Source organism: Panthera onca, chromosome B3, assembly GCF_046562875.1.
Source record: "Panthera onca isolate mPanOnc1 chromosome B3, mPanOnc1 haplotype 2, whole genome shotgun sequence".
Classification (NCBI taxonomy): Eukaryota; Metazoa; Chordata; class Mammalia; order Carnivora; family Felidae; genus Panthera; species Panthera onca.
In genome coordinates this window covers 124,817,575-124,836,280 of record NC_138344.1, presented here as the reverse complement: position 1 = coordinate 124,836,280, position 18,706 = coordinate 124,817,575, and the positions used below count along the sequence as shown (strand labels likewise).

The 18,706-nt window shown below is 34.4% G+C and overlaps 1 protein-coding gene across 2 annotated transcripts in view; it reads left to right on the top strand.

Annotated features, from left to right (window-relative positions):
* The window catches only part of GTF2A1 (general transcription factor IIA subunit 1), a 43,856-nt gene extending 26,693 nt beyond the window's left edge, over positions 1-17,163 (top strand). For both annotated transcript variants that reach the window (XM_078447948.2, XM_078447949.2), the window contains exons 8-9: positions 4,662-4,751; positions 12,882-17,163. In XM_078447948.2, the coding sequence (XP_078304074.1) occupies positions 4,662-4,751; positions 12,882-12,989 (198 nt within the window). In that variant the 3' untranslated portion in view covers positions 12,990-17,163. The remainder of the gene's footprint in view (positions 1-4,661; positions 4,752-12,881) is intronic.
* Positions 17,164-18,706: the final 1,543 nt, after the last annotated feature.

Genomic DNA, 18,706 nt, shown 5'->3' with positions numbered 1-18,706 from the left:
CATGAATTTTGTGTTTACCATCTGTACTTATATTCCTGAAGAGCATATTGTTTAAGTGTGAATGCCTATTTATAACATAAATGGAGTAATTTCTGTATTCTTCTGCAGGTTGACTTTTTTTTCCCCTCAAGGTGGTATTTCTGAGGTTCATCTAAGTTACTGCATATACCTAGAATTATTTTCACTGTTGAATATACCATAGCTTATTTATCCATATCTGATGTGATGGGTTGTGTCTACTTGTTTACTGTTATAAAATATTTTGGAGTGTGTCTTCTGAGGACACACGCATGACTTTCTTTTAAGTGTTATACCTAACCATTGAATTACTAGATTCTAAGGCATGCACATCTTCAACTTTACAATAAAATGCCAGATTGTACTAATGTCTTCACTGATACTTGATATTGTTAGGCTCCTTAATTTTTGGCAGTCTGATAGGTAGAAAGTGGTGTTTCTTTTTGGTTTTAATTTGCATTTCCTTGATTAATCATGATATTTATCATCTTTGATTCTTTCATGTTTTCTCAATTGACAAATATTAAAAAGGGCAGCTTTTCTTACCTCATTGGCTAAACCTTCCAGAACAATATTGATTAAAAATAGCAGGCACCCTTACCTTGTTTTTTTTTTTTGTTTTTTTTTTAAAGTTTGTTTATTTATTTTGAGAGAGTACGTGCGTGCAAACAGGGGAGGAGAAGAGAAAGACGGGGAGAGAGAATGCCGAGCTCCACTGAGTGTGGAGCCACGTAGGGTTCAATCTCAGGACCCTGGGATCATGACCTGAGCTGAAATAAAGAGCCACATCAAGAGACGCTCAACCACTGAGCCACCCAGATGCCCCTTTCTTCTCTTATTCTTAATCTTAAAGGGAACCCTTTCTATGATTCACTATTTAATATAATGTTTACTATAGATTTTTTATGGATATCTTTTCTCTGGTTAAGGAAGTTCTCTTTTATTCAAATTAAGAGCTTTGCTTTATTTTTTATATCATAAATAAATATTGAATTTTATTAAACACTTTTTCTGCAACTATTAGATCATCATACAATTTCTTATCCTTAATCTGTTATTTATAACTACTTGCACTAATTGGTTTTCTACATGTAAACTAATTTTGTATTCCTGGGATAGCATGACTTGAGTATTGCCCTTTTTATGAATTGCTGAATTACTTACACTTAGTTCAGGATTTTTGCATGTATATTGATGAACAATACTGTCTGATTTTCTGTTCTCATACTCTTTTTACTAGGTTTTCAGGTTTATGATAGTCTTATAAAATGAATTCTGGCAAATATTCCATCTTCCTTGGACTTTTTTTTTCTAAGATTATACTTAATTGTTCTGTGAATATTTGTTAAAGTATGCTGTTAAAAATATCTGATGCTAGTAATGTCTTTACTCTGTTCAAGTATCTTTCTTTTTGAGACTGAATAAGTTACATTTTCTAGTATTACATATTTAAATGTTTAATTAGCATAAAGTTAATGATAATCTTTTTGGTGTCAGAATCATATGTAGTCATTTCCTTTTTTTTAATATTCTCATTTCTGATATTTGTGTCTTCTTGCCCTTCTTTTCTTGTTCAGTTTTGCCAGAGGCATATTGATTTCATTGATGTTTTTTAAGAATCAACTTTTAGCTTTATTCTCCTTAGTGTATTTTTTTCTATTTCATTAATTCTTGTTGTGACTAAACTGTTTTATTTGTAGAGAATATGATCTGTGTGACGGGACTTGCTTTATGTGGTCACTATTTGCATATGCTTCTGTATATTTGAAAAGACTGTTTTCTGCAGTTGTTTTGTTGTCTTCTGTATGTACCATTAGAATTAGATGTTAATCGTTTTCTTTGGATAGTCTACTTACATATCTAAGGTAAGATATGTCTACCTTACTAAAATTTTTGTGTGCTGACACCATCATTGATTACTGAGTGAGATATGTTCAGATCTCCTACTATGATAGTGGATTTGTTTTGTTTTCATTATGCTTTTTATAATTTGAACCTAAAAATGGATGTACATAAGCTTAAATATGTGTTTTCCAGTGAATTGAACCATTTATGATTATATAGTTTCCTGTTTTATCTACAGTTTTTTTCCCCATACAGTCTGTTTTGTGTGACATTAATAGAGCCATGTCAACTTTGTTCAGTTAGAATTTGCCTGCCTGGTATGGCTCTATTCATTCTTTTACTTCAACATTTTTTTGGATCCCTAAGTTTTAAGCGTGTCTTTTTTATGTGAAATACTGCTATGTATGCTGTCATGTTACAAAATTTTTATATGGGCCAAGACTATTCAGTAGGAAGGAATGGTCTTATTCAACAAATGTAGCAACCAAATATCCATCCGCATGCAAAACAGTGAAGTTGGACCCCTACCTCACACCATATACAAAATTAGCTCTTAATGGGTCAAAGACCTAAATGTAAGAGCTAAAACTATAAAACTCTTAGAGGAAAACAGGACAGAAGCCTCACAACACTGGTTTTGTTAATAGTTTCTTAGATGGGACACCAAAAGCACAGGGAATAAAAATAATAATAATAATAACATGGACTTAATAGATTAAAAACTTATGTGTGTCTAAGGACTATGTCCAAAAAGTGAAAAGTCCGTCTACAAAATAGGGGAAAATATTTGCAAATCACATACCTGATTAGAGCTTAATATCCAGAATAGAGAACTTTTAAAATTCTACAACAAACAACTCTATTCCAAAGTGAGCAAAGGACTTAAATAGACATTTCTCCAAAGAGGATATACAGATAGCCAACAAGCCTGTGAAAAAATGTTCAATATTACTGTTTATTACAGAAATGCAAATCTCAAAACCACAAAGAGATACCACTTGATGTTTATTTACCGGGATGGCTGTAATCACAAAAGAAAAAAGGGAGACAGATGTGGGGCATGCCTGGGTGGCTCAGTTGGTTAAGTGTCCGACTCTTGATTTTGGCTGAGGTCATGATCTGACAGTTGTGAGATCGAGCCCCGTCTCAGGCTCCACACTGAGCCTGTTTGGGATTCTCTGCCCCCCTCTCTCTCTTTCTCTCTCTCTCCACCCCCCTGCCCCCCCCCCCCCCGCTCCCATCCACTCTCTCAAAAAAAAAAAAAAAAAAAATGCTAATAAGAGAGAGACCAGATACTGTTGGGGATGTGGAGAAATTGGAATTCTTGTGCATCGCTGATGGAGATGCAAAATGGTATAGCTGCTGTGGAATATGGTTTGGGGGTTCCTCAAAATGTTAAGCGTAAAAATATCATATGACCCAGCAATTCTTCTAAGTATATGTATAGGAAAATTGAAAATAGGTATTCAAACAGAAGCTTGTGTGTGAATGTTCAAAACTGTTTACAAAATCCAAAAAAATGTAAATAACCCAAATGTCTTATCAGTTGGTGGAGGGACAAATTAAAATGTGGTTTATCCATACAACGAAGTATTATTTAGCCAGGAAAAGGAACAAAGTACTGGCTTATGCTACAGCATGGATGAACCTCACACATTATAAGTTAAAGAAACCACACCACAGGTTATATGTGTATATTGTATGTTTCCATTTATATGAAATATCTAGAGGTAAATATATAGTGACAGAAAGCAGTAAGTCGGGGGCTGGGAAGAGGTGGGAATGGGGAGTGACTGCTTAATGGTAAAGGTGATGAAATTATTCTGGAATTAAATAGTGGTGATAATTGCACACATTGTGAATGTACTAAGTATGATTGGTTGTACACTTTAAAATGGTTAAAGTGGTGAATTTTATGTGAATTTTACCTCAATAAATTGCTTTTACCTTTACATTGGTGATATCTATTTTAAATGAAAGAATACATATACATACACATATATGTGAGATACAGGCCTAGTTATAGACATAGACTTAATATCACCTTATTTTCCTTTCCACTTTTATTTTGTCCTGTCTTCTTTTTCTCTGTTAATTAAAAATTTGGGTTATATCTTTTATCCTCTCAAATAACTGAGGTCAAATTTAATATCTTTGGTCATTTTATACACTAGTTAGATCTTGGTCTTTAATTCTTTTGGGGACTGAGATCCTTTCCCACCCTTCCACAGGTCCCCTTTTCATTTGAATGCCTTAGGTAATTATACTGCAAGCCTCCACCATTACCATCAGAATGGTAGACCTGCTAATATTATAAACAGTCTTAGTCCTCAGTGTTGTATACACAAGCCAGACTCCTAGCCTGTTTTAGAGCCCCTTTTTCCTCCAACTTCACCATTTTTTCCCCTTTTACTCTGCTACTTCTGGTGGTACATAATGCCATTATCTCATTAAACCTTTGTATTTTCTTAGGTCCCCTTCTAGGCATTTAAACAGTTATTGAAGAGAATAATCGTGTGCTATTCTGAAAGAATGAAGGAAATAAAATCTCTTTTCAGACTTTAAAGTTAGGTAGCTTAACTACTTTAATTTTTGGTTTCTTGCTGGCATTTCAGTACCCTTGGCAAAGTCTTAACCATAGCTGATTAACAATATGTTTGTGGTGTATATGTGTGTGTGTGTGTATGGTTCTATCTGACCCTTCATTCTCGAAGAACATCAAAGTCATTGTGTATTAGAAGGGGCTTTTTCTAGTAACACGTGAAGTATAAATAAATCCTGTTCTTTCTTATTTGTAGGAGCCCCTCAACAGTGAAGATGATGTGAGTGATGAGGAAGGACAGGAACTCTTTGATACAGAAAATGTTGTTGTATGCCAATATGATAAGGTAAGGATTTTATCAGATTACTGACATTTTTTTGTTATGATTTCTTCCCTAAATATCTGTTCTACCTTGTTCAAACATTTGGGCAGCTAATTGATGCCTCTTACATTCAGTATAAACAGTGAATGAAAACATTGTTATAGTTGATTATTTTAATAAAATGAGAAATTATTTATGTAGCTGTACATTTGAAAAATGTTACAGTAAAATCATGAGGAGAGGTAGGCGTTTTCCAATTTACTCTGTCTTCCACTTGTTAACAAAGTAAACAGAGCCACTTTGAGGTTGTCCTTTAACATTAATAATCTAGTGGAATAACCCCATTTTCCCTTTAGCTTCAACTACTTTAAAACTAAAAGGCTTTAATTGAATTCTGTCACTTTTTTTTTTTATTACTAAGGACAGAACTAGGGCAATAAGCAGGACTGATAACAAATAGATGTGTTTTTACTAAAAATCATTTAAAAAATTATTCACCTTTGCTTTATTTTGGTAGCATTAGGTATTTTTAAACTAGGTGTCTGAGAATTGGTTATTGAATCTTTGTTTTCCTAGCTCTCCAGAAGGATGCTACCATCCAAGTATCTTTGTTGTAGTTATAGGCATTATTGTTGAGATTTTGTTACTTGCTGAAACATTTAATTTGGAATAAAATTGTTTGCTGATTATAATCATTAAATTTATAATAAATCTACAAAGTATATTGCATTTATAATTTAATTTCAGCAGTGGTCTTTACAAAATGATGAAAACCCTAACCGAAGCAATTGGGTTTTTGTTTGTAAGCACCACTCATTCATGAAACAAATACTTACTAAGTATCTACATGTGCCAGGCACTGGAGCTGCAATCATGATTATGAAAAATTTGTGCTCTGCATGAATTTCCTTAACAAATGATGAAGAGCTTAAATTTGTGTTGCTTCTATAGAAATGAATTTCCTAAGTAGCCATGCTTATTGCAAAGAGAACTGTAGGGAAATGTCAAAACAATGAATCTTAACATTTTGTAATGAAAAGGTAAAGTCAAACCAGTTAATTTATCAGAGAGATTACGGAATAAAGTCTGTGAGGCCATTGATACCGAATTACCAGAGCATCCACTCTTGTACTGTGTGACTTTTGGATAAGCTTCTTAAAACCTTATGTTATAATAAATGTAGTTTCTTGTTACATTTATGTAGAGGAAGAGTATTAAGGTTAAAATAGATACCAATAAACCTTTGTTCAGGAAATGTGAAAGGAACCTCATACAACTAAATTATCCAGAACACAATTTCTTTTTTTTTTTTTAATGTTTATTTATTTTTGAGAAAGAGCTTTCAAGCATGCAAGCAGGGGAAGGGCAGAGAGAGAGGGAGATAGACAATCCCAAGCAGGTTCTGTGCTGTCAGCACAGAGCCTGACATGGGGATCGAACTGAGATTATGAGATTATGCATGAGATTATGACCTGAGCTGAAATCAAGAGTCAGACGCTTAACTGATGGAGCCACCCAAGCACCCCCAGAACACAATTTCACGATGACAAGAGGTCAGATTTATTGGGCTAGGGAGGCCTTTACCCTAGCTAGATTGAAGAATATACTTCTCAGTATTTTCATATTATAAGAATGGTTGTATTCTCCTTTGTTATAAATTGTGCATATAATATTTGAAATGTTCAAATTGGTTTGATTTGCTCCTAAAGACATTTTAGTGTTTTAAACAGAAACCCAAAATAGCTTTAAATAGTATATTGAATGATAAACAATTGTAAAGTTTACAGAGATCTAATTTGTAGAATCAAGTGAGTTCTGGAGGGCTGGGCTTGATGTTTTAGTCAATGATAAAGAACACTGGTGTTCTATGAATTTGTTAAAATAGGGTTGGATATAGTTTGAGCAACTTGTATTTTAGGATTTTATATTTGAAGCCTAAACTTTAGAATTTCAATAGTGAGTCAATTTTAGAATACATTATCTTATTTATAGAAAGAATAATGAAGTCAATGTTGCCAATCAAAACCATAGTTAAACCTAATAATGAGGCAGAGTTCTCTCTTATTATGAATAAAGACTGATGGCATTAGGTGTTGAGGCTTCAGCTTTATTGGTAATTTTACTTAATATGCTTGAAGTGTTGAGTATATGGACTATTATTTGATCCTGAAACTTTTTTACATTTGCTTTTTGCATGTTGTCTTACAGCAGAATGCCATCAATTTCTTTACTTGTCTGGGGAATTTCTTTTTCTGGGCTACTCAACACTTTCTTGTTTATATAAACCCATTGTCTTTCAGGTTGCAGTCACTTGCTTCATGCTGGAAATAAATTTGTATACCCATTTTTGGGTAGCTACTACTTTCTCTGTAGGAGTAGTAAAGAAAAGAGGAAACAGAGGTCTTTTCATTCAACAGTGTCTATGATGTACCAGGAAACTGTGCTAGGAGGTTGACATACTCTAGTGAACAAAATAAAACAGTTCCTGCCATTAGGAAGTTTAGTCAAGGGAAACAGATGCTAAAACTTAATAATAAATTATTATGGTATGTTAGAAGCTGATAATTGGTATGGATAATTGGTAGGAAAGGGACAGGTTACAGTTTTTAAAAGATTAGTCTTATTAGATCTTTTGAAAAAATAACATTTGAACAAGACTTGAAGAGAGCTGGGGTGCCTGGGTGGCTCAGTTGGTTGTGTCTCTTGATTTTGGCTCAGGTCATGATTTTCAAGGTAATGGGCTCGAGCCCCACGGAGTAGAGAGCCAGCTTGAGATTTTCTCTCTCTCTCTCTCTCTCTCTCTCTCTCTCTCTCTCTCTCTCTCTCCCCATCCCCTGCTCACACTCCCTTTTGCAAAATAAATAAACTTAAAAAAAAAACAACAACAAAAAAACCTCTTGAAGAGAGTTAGCCTTGTCATTATCTAATAACAGAGCCTGCTTGTTGTGTGTGAGGGGTGGCACAGGGGCCAGACCAGAATTGTTGGACTGGGGATGCAGGGGAGGGGATATAGTAGTAGATTAAGTCAGAGGTAAGTGGGGGCAGGTGGTGTGGAACTTCACAAGGGTGTGGGTTCTTGTGCGTGAATTGGGAAGTTATTGGAAGGTTTCAAATAGATAGATGTAGTTATCACTTGCATTTTAATTCTAAAAGGATTACTTTGCTTTCTTTATTGAGAGTAGATTGTGTAGAGGAAGCAGAGGTGAAACAAGGAGACTAACAGGATGTTGTAATCCAAGTGAGAGACAATGGTGAGTCAGGCTTGGGGGATAGTGTTGGAAATGGTGAGAAGCAGCTGAATCTTGGATATGTCTTGAAGGCAGAATCAGCAAGATTTTCTCTTCCTGGCTATGTGGTAGAAAAGAAAAAGAGGAATCAAGAATGATTCCAACATTTTTTGATGAGGACCCAGAAAGAAGAATGGAGATGCCATCAGCTCAGAAGGGAATCTTATCTACATAGTGTATTTTTCAACCAGAGCTATAAGACCACTTAATGCAAGAGTTTCTGCCCAGTCTACAGTTTTAATTTTATGTTGCTCTATTTTCTTGTACTAAGTAAGAAAAATTTGGTAAATATTAAATGTGTATATAAAGTTTAACTCAGTGATCTAGGGGAAAAGTATGACAGTTTTCAAATACATGAAGGGTATATATATATATATATATATATGTGTGTGTGGGTGTATTTTGTTTTTTTGTTTTTTTAATTAAGTCCCTGAAGGTAGAGTTAGGATCAGTAAGTGGAAGTTTCGAGAAAGCAGATTTCAGTAAGCGGTAAAATATGAAAGACTTGTAGAGAGCAGCCCCAGAATGGAATAACTTAATTTGCAATTCTTTGACACTCCCCCCCCCCCCCCCCCCAATCCTACTTAAGCAGACAGTGAACAGCAGTTTGCCAAGAATATGCTATGGAAATGTTTGCATTGGGAAGTTAGACTGTGGAATTTTAGGAATGAGTTCTCAGAACGTATCTGTACAAGTGAACATTTCTGGATAATTATATGAAATGACCTGATTTAGTAAAAAGTGTGTTAGACCAGAACTTGAGAATCATCTTTGTCATTTATTAGCAATATACCCCTGGTCAACTCATTGAACGTCTCCAGGCATAATTTCCTCTTTCGAATATGAAAGCCTAACCTACTCAATTTTGAAGTCCCTTTAAACCAGAGAAGAGGGAGAACGGTTGGTCTTTCTTTGAAGATGTGGAGCTTGAACCGAAAATTGAATGATGTATGGGACTTGGAAAAGGAAGAAAGGGCATTTCAGTTGATTAAATTTTCTGACTTCTTTTTCCCCTTAAATCCATGAATTGCAAACAACTAAAAACTATAAATGAAAGTAAAGATGGGAATGCCCAAGGTCTGGTCCAGTTTGAACACTGCCATTCCCCCTTTGGCTTAATTGCAGATATACATAGTTTTTGAAATCTAAGTAATCAGATATATTTGTTAAATACTGCCAAGTATAAGGTTCCACGTTAGGTCTTGAGAAAACGATGTTTTACTTTGGTAGGAGAAAATAATTTATATATATATATACTTAGAAATGATACTAGAAATGTGTTTAGGAATACCACTGAAAATTAACAATTAGACTACTTTTTGAGGCACCTGGGTGGCTCATTTGGTTATGCATCTGACTCTTGATTTCAGCTCAGGTCATGATCTCATGGTTCATGAGATTGAGCCCCGCATAGGGCTCTGCGCTAACATTGCAGAGCCTGCCTGGGATTCTGTCTCTCACTCCCCCAACCCCTGCCACGTGCATGCGTAGTGCTCTCTCTCTCTGTCTCTCTCTCTCAAAATAAATAAATTTAAAAAAAAAAAGTACTTTTAGCTGATGTGATTAGGGAAAGCTTTGAGAATAGTTATTTTTGAGGTGGATCTTGAAATAGGAATTGAATTTGTAAAAATGGGAGCAAGGGATGAGACTTCTTTTGATTGAAATAAAGTCTTTGAGAAATGTGGAGGTAGGAAATAAGCTTGGAAGGTGAGTTGTTACCAGGTCATTTAGAAATAGAAATAGTCAAGCAGAGGTGATTGGGTTTTTTTTTTTTAGGTTTTGTTTTTTTTTTTTTTTTAATGTTTATTTTTGAGAGAGAGAGAGAGAGTGGGAGTAGGGGAGGGACAAAGAAAGGGAGACACAGAATCCAAAGTAGGCTCCAGGCCCTGAGCTGTCAGCACAGAGCCCGATGTGGGGCTTGAACTCATGAACCACAAGATCATGACTTGAGCCAAAGTCAGATGCTTAACTGTCTGAGCCACCCAGGCACCCCTCAAACTCTTGTAAAACACAGAAGAGGGAACATTGTACTAAAATCATTTTATAAGTTCAGTATTACCCTGACACCAAAACCAGACAAGGACACCACAAGAAAAGAAAATCATAGTAGGCCAATATTCCTAATGAACATAGATGCCAAAATCCTCAATAAAATAGCAGCAAGCTGAATTCAACAATGTATTGAGATGATCATATACCATGACCAGGACCAAGTGGTCTTTATTTTAGGGGATCCAAGGGTGATTCAACATACACAAATCAATCAATGTGATAAAAAAATTTTTAAACTTTTTTAATTAAAAAAATTTTAAAACTCTTAAGATCATTTCAGTAGATGCAGAAAAAACATTTGGCTGAATTCAGCATGCATTTATGATAAAAACTCAACAAAGTGAATATTAGAGGGGCCGTATGTACCTCAACATAATAAAAGGCACTCATGACAAACGTGCAGGTAACATACTCAAAGATGAAAAGCTGAAAGCTTTTCCTCTAAGATCAGGAACAAGATGGGTGTTTAATTCTTGCCATTTTTATTCACCATAATAGTAGAGGCTCTAGCCAGAGCATTTAGGCAAGAAAAAGGAAATAAATAGCATCCAAATTGGAAAGGAAGAAGTAAAACTGTCACTATTTACAGATGACATAGTATTATATATTATATATAGAAAACCCTAAAGACTCCACCAAAAAAACTAATAATTCAGTGAAGTTGCCAGGTATAAAATCAATATACAAAATACGTTGCATTTCTGTATGCTAATAAACTATCAAGGAAGTCAAGAAAACAATCCCATTTATAATTGCATCAAAAAGAATAAAATACTTTGGAATGAATATAGCCAAGGAGATGAAAGACCTGTGCACTGAAAACTGAGACATTGGTGAAAGAAATTGACGAAGACACAAATAAATGAAAAAATATTTTGTGCTCATTGATTGGAAGAGTTAATATTACAGTGTCCATACTACCTAAAGTGATCTACTGATTTAGTTCAGTCCCTACCAGATTTCCAAGGGATTTTCATAGAAATGGAACAAAAAATTCTAAAATTCAAAAGACCCGGAAAAACCAAAGGTAACTTAAGAAAGAAAGAGGCATCATGCTTTTTGATTTTATTTTATATTACAATACTGTAAAAAAACAGTATGGTATTGACATAAAACCAGACGTTCAGATCAGTGGAACAGAAGAGAGCCCAGAAATAAATCTACGTATACGTAGTCAATTGATTTACAACAAAGGAGCTAAGAATATACAGTAGGGAAAGGACAGTCTCTTACATGAATGGTGCTGGGAAAACTGGGCAGGCACATGCAAAGGAATGAAACTGGACTGCTATCTTACAACATAAGATGGATTAAAGACTTGAATGTGAGATCTGAAACCATAAAACTAGAAGAAAACATGGAAGTAAGTTCCTTGACATGGGTCTTGGTGATGATTTTTTAGATTTGGCACCAAAAGCAAAGGCAACAAGAGCAAAAATAAACGGGAATACATTAAACTAAAAAGCTCCTGCACAGCAAAGGAAACCATCAACAAAATGAAAAGGCAACCTACAGAATAGGAGAAAATACTTGCAAATTATATATCTGATAAAGAGTTAATATCCAAAATGTATGGAAGCTCACTCAGGTCATGATCTCCCGGTTTGTGAGTTTGAGCCCTGCGTCGGGCGCTCGCACTCTCTCTCTCTCCCTCTCCCCCCTCCCACCCCCCTCCTCACTTCTGTCTCTCTCAAAATAAATGAACTTAACAAAATAAAAAGTAAATGAAACATGGGCAGAAGAACTGAATAGATGTTTTTCCAAAGAAGACGTAAAATGGCCAACAGGTACATGAAAAGGTACTCAACATCACTATCTGTCAGAAATACAGATCAAAACCATAATGAGATACCACCTCATACCTGTTAGAATGACTGTTATCAAATGACAAGAAAAACAAGTGTTGGTGAGGTTGTGGGAAAAAAGGAATCCTTGTACACTTTCGGTAGGAGTGTAAATTGGTATAGCCACTGTGGACAACTGTGGAGGTTCCTTGAAAAATCAAAAATGGAACCACATATGATCCAGCAGTTCTGCTTCTTGGGTAGTTATTCGAAGGAAATGAAAGCACTAACTCTGAAAGGCTTATGTCCTCCCATGTTCATTGCAGCATAATTTACAGTAGTCAAGACAAGGAAGCAACCTAAGTGTCCATCAGTGTATGGGTGGATAAAGAAAACATGGTATATGTTTACATACACATGATGTATTTGTATATTATTGTATGCAGCCATAAAAAAGAAAGGAGGCTTGTTGTTTATGACAACTTGGATGGACCTTGAGAGCATTATGCTAGGTGAAGTAAGTCAGAGAAAGGCACGTACTGTATTATTTCACTTATTTGTGGATTCTACAACAACCAAGCAAAAATAAACCAAAAAACAACTGAACTCATAGAAACAAAATGGTCATTGCCAGAGGCCAGAGGTTGGAGACTGGGGCAAATGTGTGAAGGGGGTCAAAAAGTACAAACTTGCAGTTATAAAATAAGTAAGTCCTACAGGTGTGAAATACAGCATGTTGATTATAGGTAATGCCATATTATATATTTGAAAGTTTTCAAAAAGTAGATCTTAAAAGTTCTCATCACAAGAAAACAAATTTGCACCTATATATAGTGATGAGTGTTAATTAGACTTATGATCATTTTATAATACCGAATCATGTTGTGCAGCAGAAACTAATGTTACCTGTTATCTGTCAATTAAAAATAATTTGTAAATGCAATAACGTACAAGACAAAAGTTTTTTTGATGTGAATGGGTTTTCGTTTCCTATCTTTTGTATCTCTTACATTCTTTTTTTGTTTCTTTAGATACACAGAAGTAAAAACAAATGGAAATTTCATCTCAAGGATGGCATTATGAATCTTAATGGAAGAGATTATATATTTTCCAAAGCCATTGGAGATGCAGAATGGTGAAGAGTTGGTTCTTTTATTTTATAAATAAACAAAAGAAACTTAAAAAAAAATTTTAAGTGGACAGTTTGAAACTTGGGACATACACCAACCAAAACTTAACTTCTGCATGTCAGAAAAGTGCAGTAGAATCAAAGCTACTGGAACAAAGAGACCTTGACAACATAGACACTACTTCTAACTGGCAAGCCATGGAACTGTAGCACCTGGGGTTGTTGGGGTGGGGGAGGCTGGGGTTTTGGAAAACCGTAATTGTTGATTTTAAATACAGGTACCTGCCACCAGTAATTAGCATGTAAAGCTTTGTCTATATTCCTTCCTCCAACTTGGGTTCAATCAGAAGATATTTGTTGGAACGAACTGAAGAAAATTCCCTTTTGATAGATTGACCTGAAACTGCTTATTGTATGTGGTTATATTTGGTAAAAATTGCGTGTGAGCTTTTTACAAAAGGGTAAGAATTATGGTGTTGAATTTTAATTCACTTGTATAAGGAAACAATTTAGAACTCTCATAATAGGTCTTAAATATTTTTACTAGCTATTCTCCCTCAGTAATATATACCTCTTCCTTCCCTGCTTTATGAAACATCTGTTTAAGAGTTAAAGGAAGTAATCAGTGATCACAGTTTGGAGACAAAATTTGACCCAGGAATGGATATTTATTTTAATTAGGTTCTCATTAAATGTAATTTAAAGACTTGGGTCTCATTGAGTTGAGCAGAATTAAAATGATGACTTCGGTTTCCTTCCAGAAAAATCATATTTGTTTTTTTTTGTTGTTTTTTAGTCCCATACCTTAAAAAGAAACCCCGGAGTGGCTCCTCAGGAATACAGTTTTAGTTCACAGAGGTACCATCTAGCTGAAATTACATACACATGAATAGATAGATTTTTTTTCCTGTTGGACTGAAGAATATGCTTATATGTGTTTAATCTTTAAGCTAAATATTCAGGTAATACTCTGTATTGATTGAAGCATTCATTGGGCAGGTGGTGAGGACCTGGATTTTTCTTAAACGATTTAGTAACTATTAAAGTTTCCTGTATTTACTAGTAAAGAATTTAAAAACTCTTCTAATTGGGGAAAAAAAAACACTTTTAATTGCAACTTTGTAATTTGAGGGGAAATTTTGGGGGTTAGAGGGGGATGGGCCACTAAGTACATATTTACCTCTCTTTGATTTGGTGGCCCTTCCAGGCCATTGATAATGTATACATGGGCTCCAGTTTGCACATCAAGAAGAAAGCATAGAAATTTGACTTGTATATTAAGAATAATAGAAATTTAATATGTATATTAAGAATACACAGCTCTGTATTCTCTAAGGGGCTCTAAAGAACAATGTGGCAGTGCTGTGTTCTGTGTGAACTAGTTGCCTGGGAGAACTGTAGGATCACTTGTCTTCACCTATATTTTCTTATAACTAATTCTTTTCATGGTCTATCTTGGCAAAATTCACATGTGGTAAAGTTACTCATATATTGATTTTTTTTTTTTAAGTCTTCCATTTTTGTCTTCCTTTTTATTTGCCTTTATATGTGTTTCTAGAAGTAACATAGAAACGCTTTACATTGCAAAGAGAAACTGTGAGCTATTATATGTTTGTTTTTTTAACACAGATCTTTAAACTTCTCAAAAAGGCAAATCAATTTGTGTGTGTGTGTGTGTGTGTGTGTGCGTGCGTGCGTGTGCGTACTTACTTCCCACCCCACATACCATCTTGGACCCTTTAACTTATGTTCTGAACTTTGGTGTAAATGATGGTTTCTAGCATGCTAGTAGTTAGGTTTTATTTAGATGCCATTAACTGGTAATACGGTTTTAATTTTTACTCTATTTAGTTTTTTGGAGGCGAGGTTTATTTACCCCACTACTCTCAAAGCACACACAGGTTTTTTTCTTTTTGTTAGTGAGACTGGGAGAAGAGAAGGGAGGGGGTGAAATCACAGAAGTCCTGTTGTTCATTTGTCCTTCAGTATAGTTGTTAGTAGGGTTTGTATTTACCCAATGAAGAAGTCAATGACCTGAACTACCTATAAAAGTTTAGCAGTGCTGCAATGTTGATTAAAACCCTTTGGCTATCGTAGTTCTGCTACTGAACCTTGGATTACTATATGATGTTCAGCTCATGTTTTGGGCCCTCTATGTACACAAACATTTGTATTCATAGTAGAATTGTATACTGGCCTGTTTTTATAACATTTTCAAACATGAACAACCACTGCTTTCAGAATGACTCACTAGGGCTATTTTGAAGCAGGAAATAACCATTTGTATTTGCACCTGTATATTGCATATTAATTATGGCATACTTGGCAAATGCTTTTCTTTTACCTGTGAAAATTCTGAAAGCTGGTCCAAACAACACTGCATACCAAATTGTGCTCTTATATATTACTGCATCGTGTTCCTTTTTAATCAAATAGAATGTTTTAGTTTTATTATAGTGGCTTGCTATAAGAATGCCACTTGCTTCTCTTTTACTGTACTTGAATTCTTAATCATGCTTTTAATGTATTTAACAAATCATTTCATTAGGTTCCATAAAATGTCATTCCTTTGAAAAGGCAAGGATTCCCACTTTCAGATTTTGAAAGTGAAAATAACATGTTACTTTAAAGAGGGAAAGTAGTTCAGACTTGGTATTATGAAAATAAGTAAAGGTTTCAGAAGAAGATTTGTTTAGATTTGCACAGATGGTGATGGCACCTTTTATTCCAAAAAAAAAAAAAAAAAAAAAGATTAATGTTAACAGTGCTAAGGAAAATTTACACAAAATTCTAGGTAAAGTGGGGAAATGTGTGCCTTTCAGTATATGTACCCTTTTTTGGTGGTCATTTGTATAATCAGACCATTTGAATTGCCTGAGAGCACATTTAATTTCTGTAGAGAGCCACATTTGGCTAAACCAACTCTAATGTGCAATTAGTTTCTAGAGTAAAATGTCTGTTATATGAGGGGGATCTTTATATTGGGCTTTTATATTTTTTTTAAATGTTCACATTTAACATTTCTTTCTGTTAATTAAATGCCATCATATCACATTTATATTGTTGCCTCTTAAAATCAAAGCCACCTTGATGTTATTCTTAGGAATACATCAGGATCTGAGCATGTGTATAGTGATTAAAATGTGTTCTTGAAGAGCGTATTCTAATAGATTTTCGTTTTAGACAGCAAGAACATAAAAATATAATAGCTTTTGTATAAAGATTTTCTTTTGCTATATGAAAATCAAGGATTTGGTTTTCTTTTTTCTGGCTTTTATGGAGGAATAAAAAGGGTTGACTCCCTCTAAGAGTAATTTTTGGTTATCTTATAGCAATAATGTCACCATTCTTTTCAAAAGGTAAATATGCCTTGTACAGGAATGTAGACATAATTTCCTCTTGGGAGTTCCCTTTATAACTTTGCATTTTCTTCCACTTGAGAAAATTCCTATATTTTCAGATTATTTCATCTTGGACTTTTTTGAGCTTTTGTGCAATGGAATATTTTATTGATCCATCTTTGTACATTTTCATTTTATCTCATGTCTGTTTCCCACCTATCTGTCCGCTATTTCAGATTTTGAATTCATTGGTTAAAACATAGTTGCTTTAAATAGTTCCTCATGAGTTTATGTTAAATAGTTTTGCATTTTAATCTATTATGCTATGGAAATTATTCTCAAGTTTATAATTCCCTTTTTAAGCCTGCCTTAGTCTATCTTTTGTCATTTTTATGATTTAAGGAAGAACTTTAAACACCGAGCTTACTATTTTTGTTTATTTTGAGGAACAAGAGAACAAGAACAAGTTCTTCCCTTAAGGGAAGAACTACGTGGAATTAGTAACTACAATTTTAGTCAAGGTTCCTTAAATCAGTCCAGTATGTGTCAGGGCTACAATTTTGGGGGAGGGGCTAATCCTTTTGCTGTTCTGAGCTACTATTGTCAACTGCTGTTGTACATACTGTTATGTGTAAGGGCGTAAATATATTTATTATGTTTGTAAAATTCATTCTGTACAATTGCAGATCAAGGTTGCTCTTCTGTGATATACAGGATATTATGTTTTAAAGACCATCTTGGAATACAATTAGAGAACTTAGTATTTTGATGTACTAAGACCTATTTTAAGTTTAATATTTTACCTTTGCAAAAACTTTAATTAAAGATGTTATTTAAAAAAGAGTAATGTTGCTTGCTTTGTTTACTAGTGTATAATATTATGTAGCCAACTGAATAAAACTATACAGTTTAGAAAGGAAAATACATTGTTAAGTTCCATTTATCAAAAAAAAAGTGTATCGTTAAGTTCTATACCTTTAAGTAGAGTGGGATGACAATCTGAATTATTAAACTGTATTACAAATTCAGAGTAGCTTTAAAAAGAATAGTTGTATTTTCCAGGCACCAATAAAATGTAACTAAAATTGATAAAATTGACATATTAAGTAATTCTCCAAAGAATAGATTACTTACGATAGAATTATATGAGGACATGTTTTTAAATTATTCTGTTTAGCTAAATCTTTTCTTTAGTTTAGAGTTTGTAAGTAAATGCATAACAGAATTGAATTATTGAGGTTTGTATTACATATTATATATATTTTGTGTTATTTTAGAAGGTATTAAATAATTAGGCATTTAATTTTACAGTTAATCCAAATGAATCCTTAAGAAGCTTGGGGTAGTTTTTGTTTTTGTATTTTTTAAATTCTGCTGCTACTTTAGGAAACCAAGTTTTAACAAAACAATCCTAATAAAGACATTTATTGCCAGCAAATCTTGTATTTTTGCAGTTTAAGCTACTATGTTGATCTTAACCATTTTGGCCTCAGTTTCTCCATCTGTAAAATGATGACAATCTGGTTTTGAAGACTGAGGTATAGTGCATGTAAAGCTCTCAGAATTGTGCTTGGTAACAGCAAGCACTCAGATGTCACAAATTACTAATTTTGTAATTAATGTACATTTAAAATGATTGGTGGAGCTGAAAAACGTTTTTTTAATGGTGGCAAATAGCAAAAGAGAATGTCATCTGATTAAGCTGAGGCAGTGAAAGATTTGGTTACAACCAAACAAATTAAGCCTGGGAGGTTGAATCAGTAAAGCAAGGGCTGTAGCAGAAAGTGCCTGCGGGAAGAAAAGTGAAGGATAGCTATAGGGGATGGTAATGAAACATGGTGTGAAGGCTTTAAGCTTTTTTTTTTCTCCCCACAAGTAAACATCGTCTGAATTATATGTCTAAAATTGGTTGAATTTTCCCAAAGCTAAAACTAGTAGAATTACAACATTTGTAAAAATTATCAATGGATTCTTCCCAATTCATTTATGGAGAAAAACACTGATATTGAGATATCGTTATAAAAGATTTTGAAGTTCTTCATTTTGTTACCTGAGTCTGACCTGAATCTTCTAGTGATTGTTGGCAGTCCTACTTCTGGAGGTAAGTGGCCTTTGTGTCAACCCTCCTACTCCTCAGCCAAGGAAGAGGCAGAAAGAAGTAGTTGCTTGCTTTTGTTTGTTTTGAAATACAATTTTCTTAGTCTGAGAGGGTATTGAGCACAAGCATATATTAACTCTCTCATTCAATTCACTCTGTAGTGACCTCCCATGGGCCGGGAACTGTGATCAGTTCTGGAGGACCAAGAGATAAGACGGTTGCTGTCTTTGAAAAGCAGTGATGTTGAGGAGTGCCTGGGTGGCGCAGTTGGTTAAGCATCTGACCAAT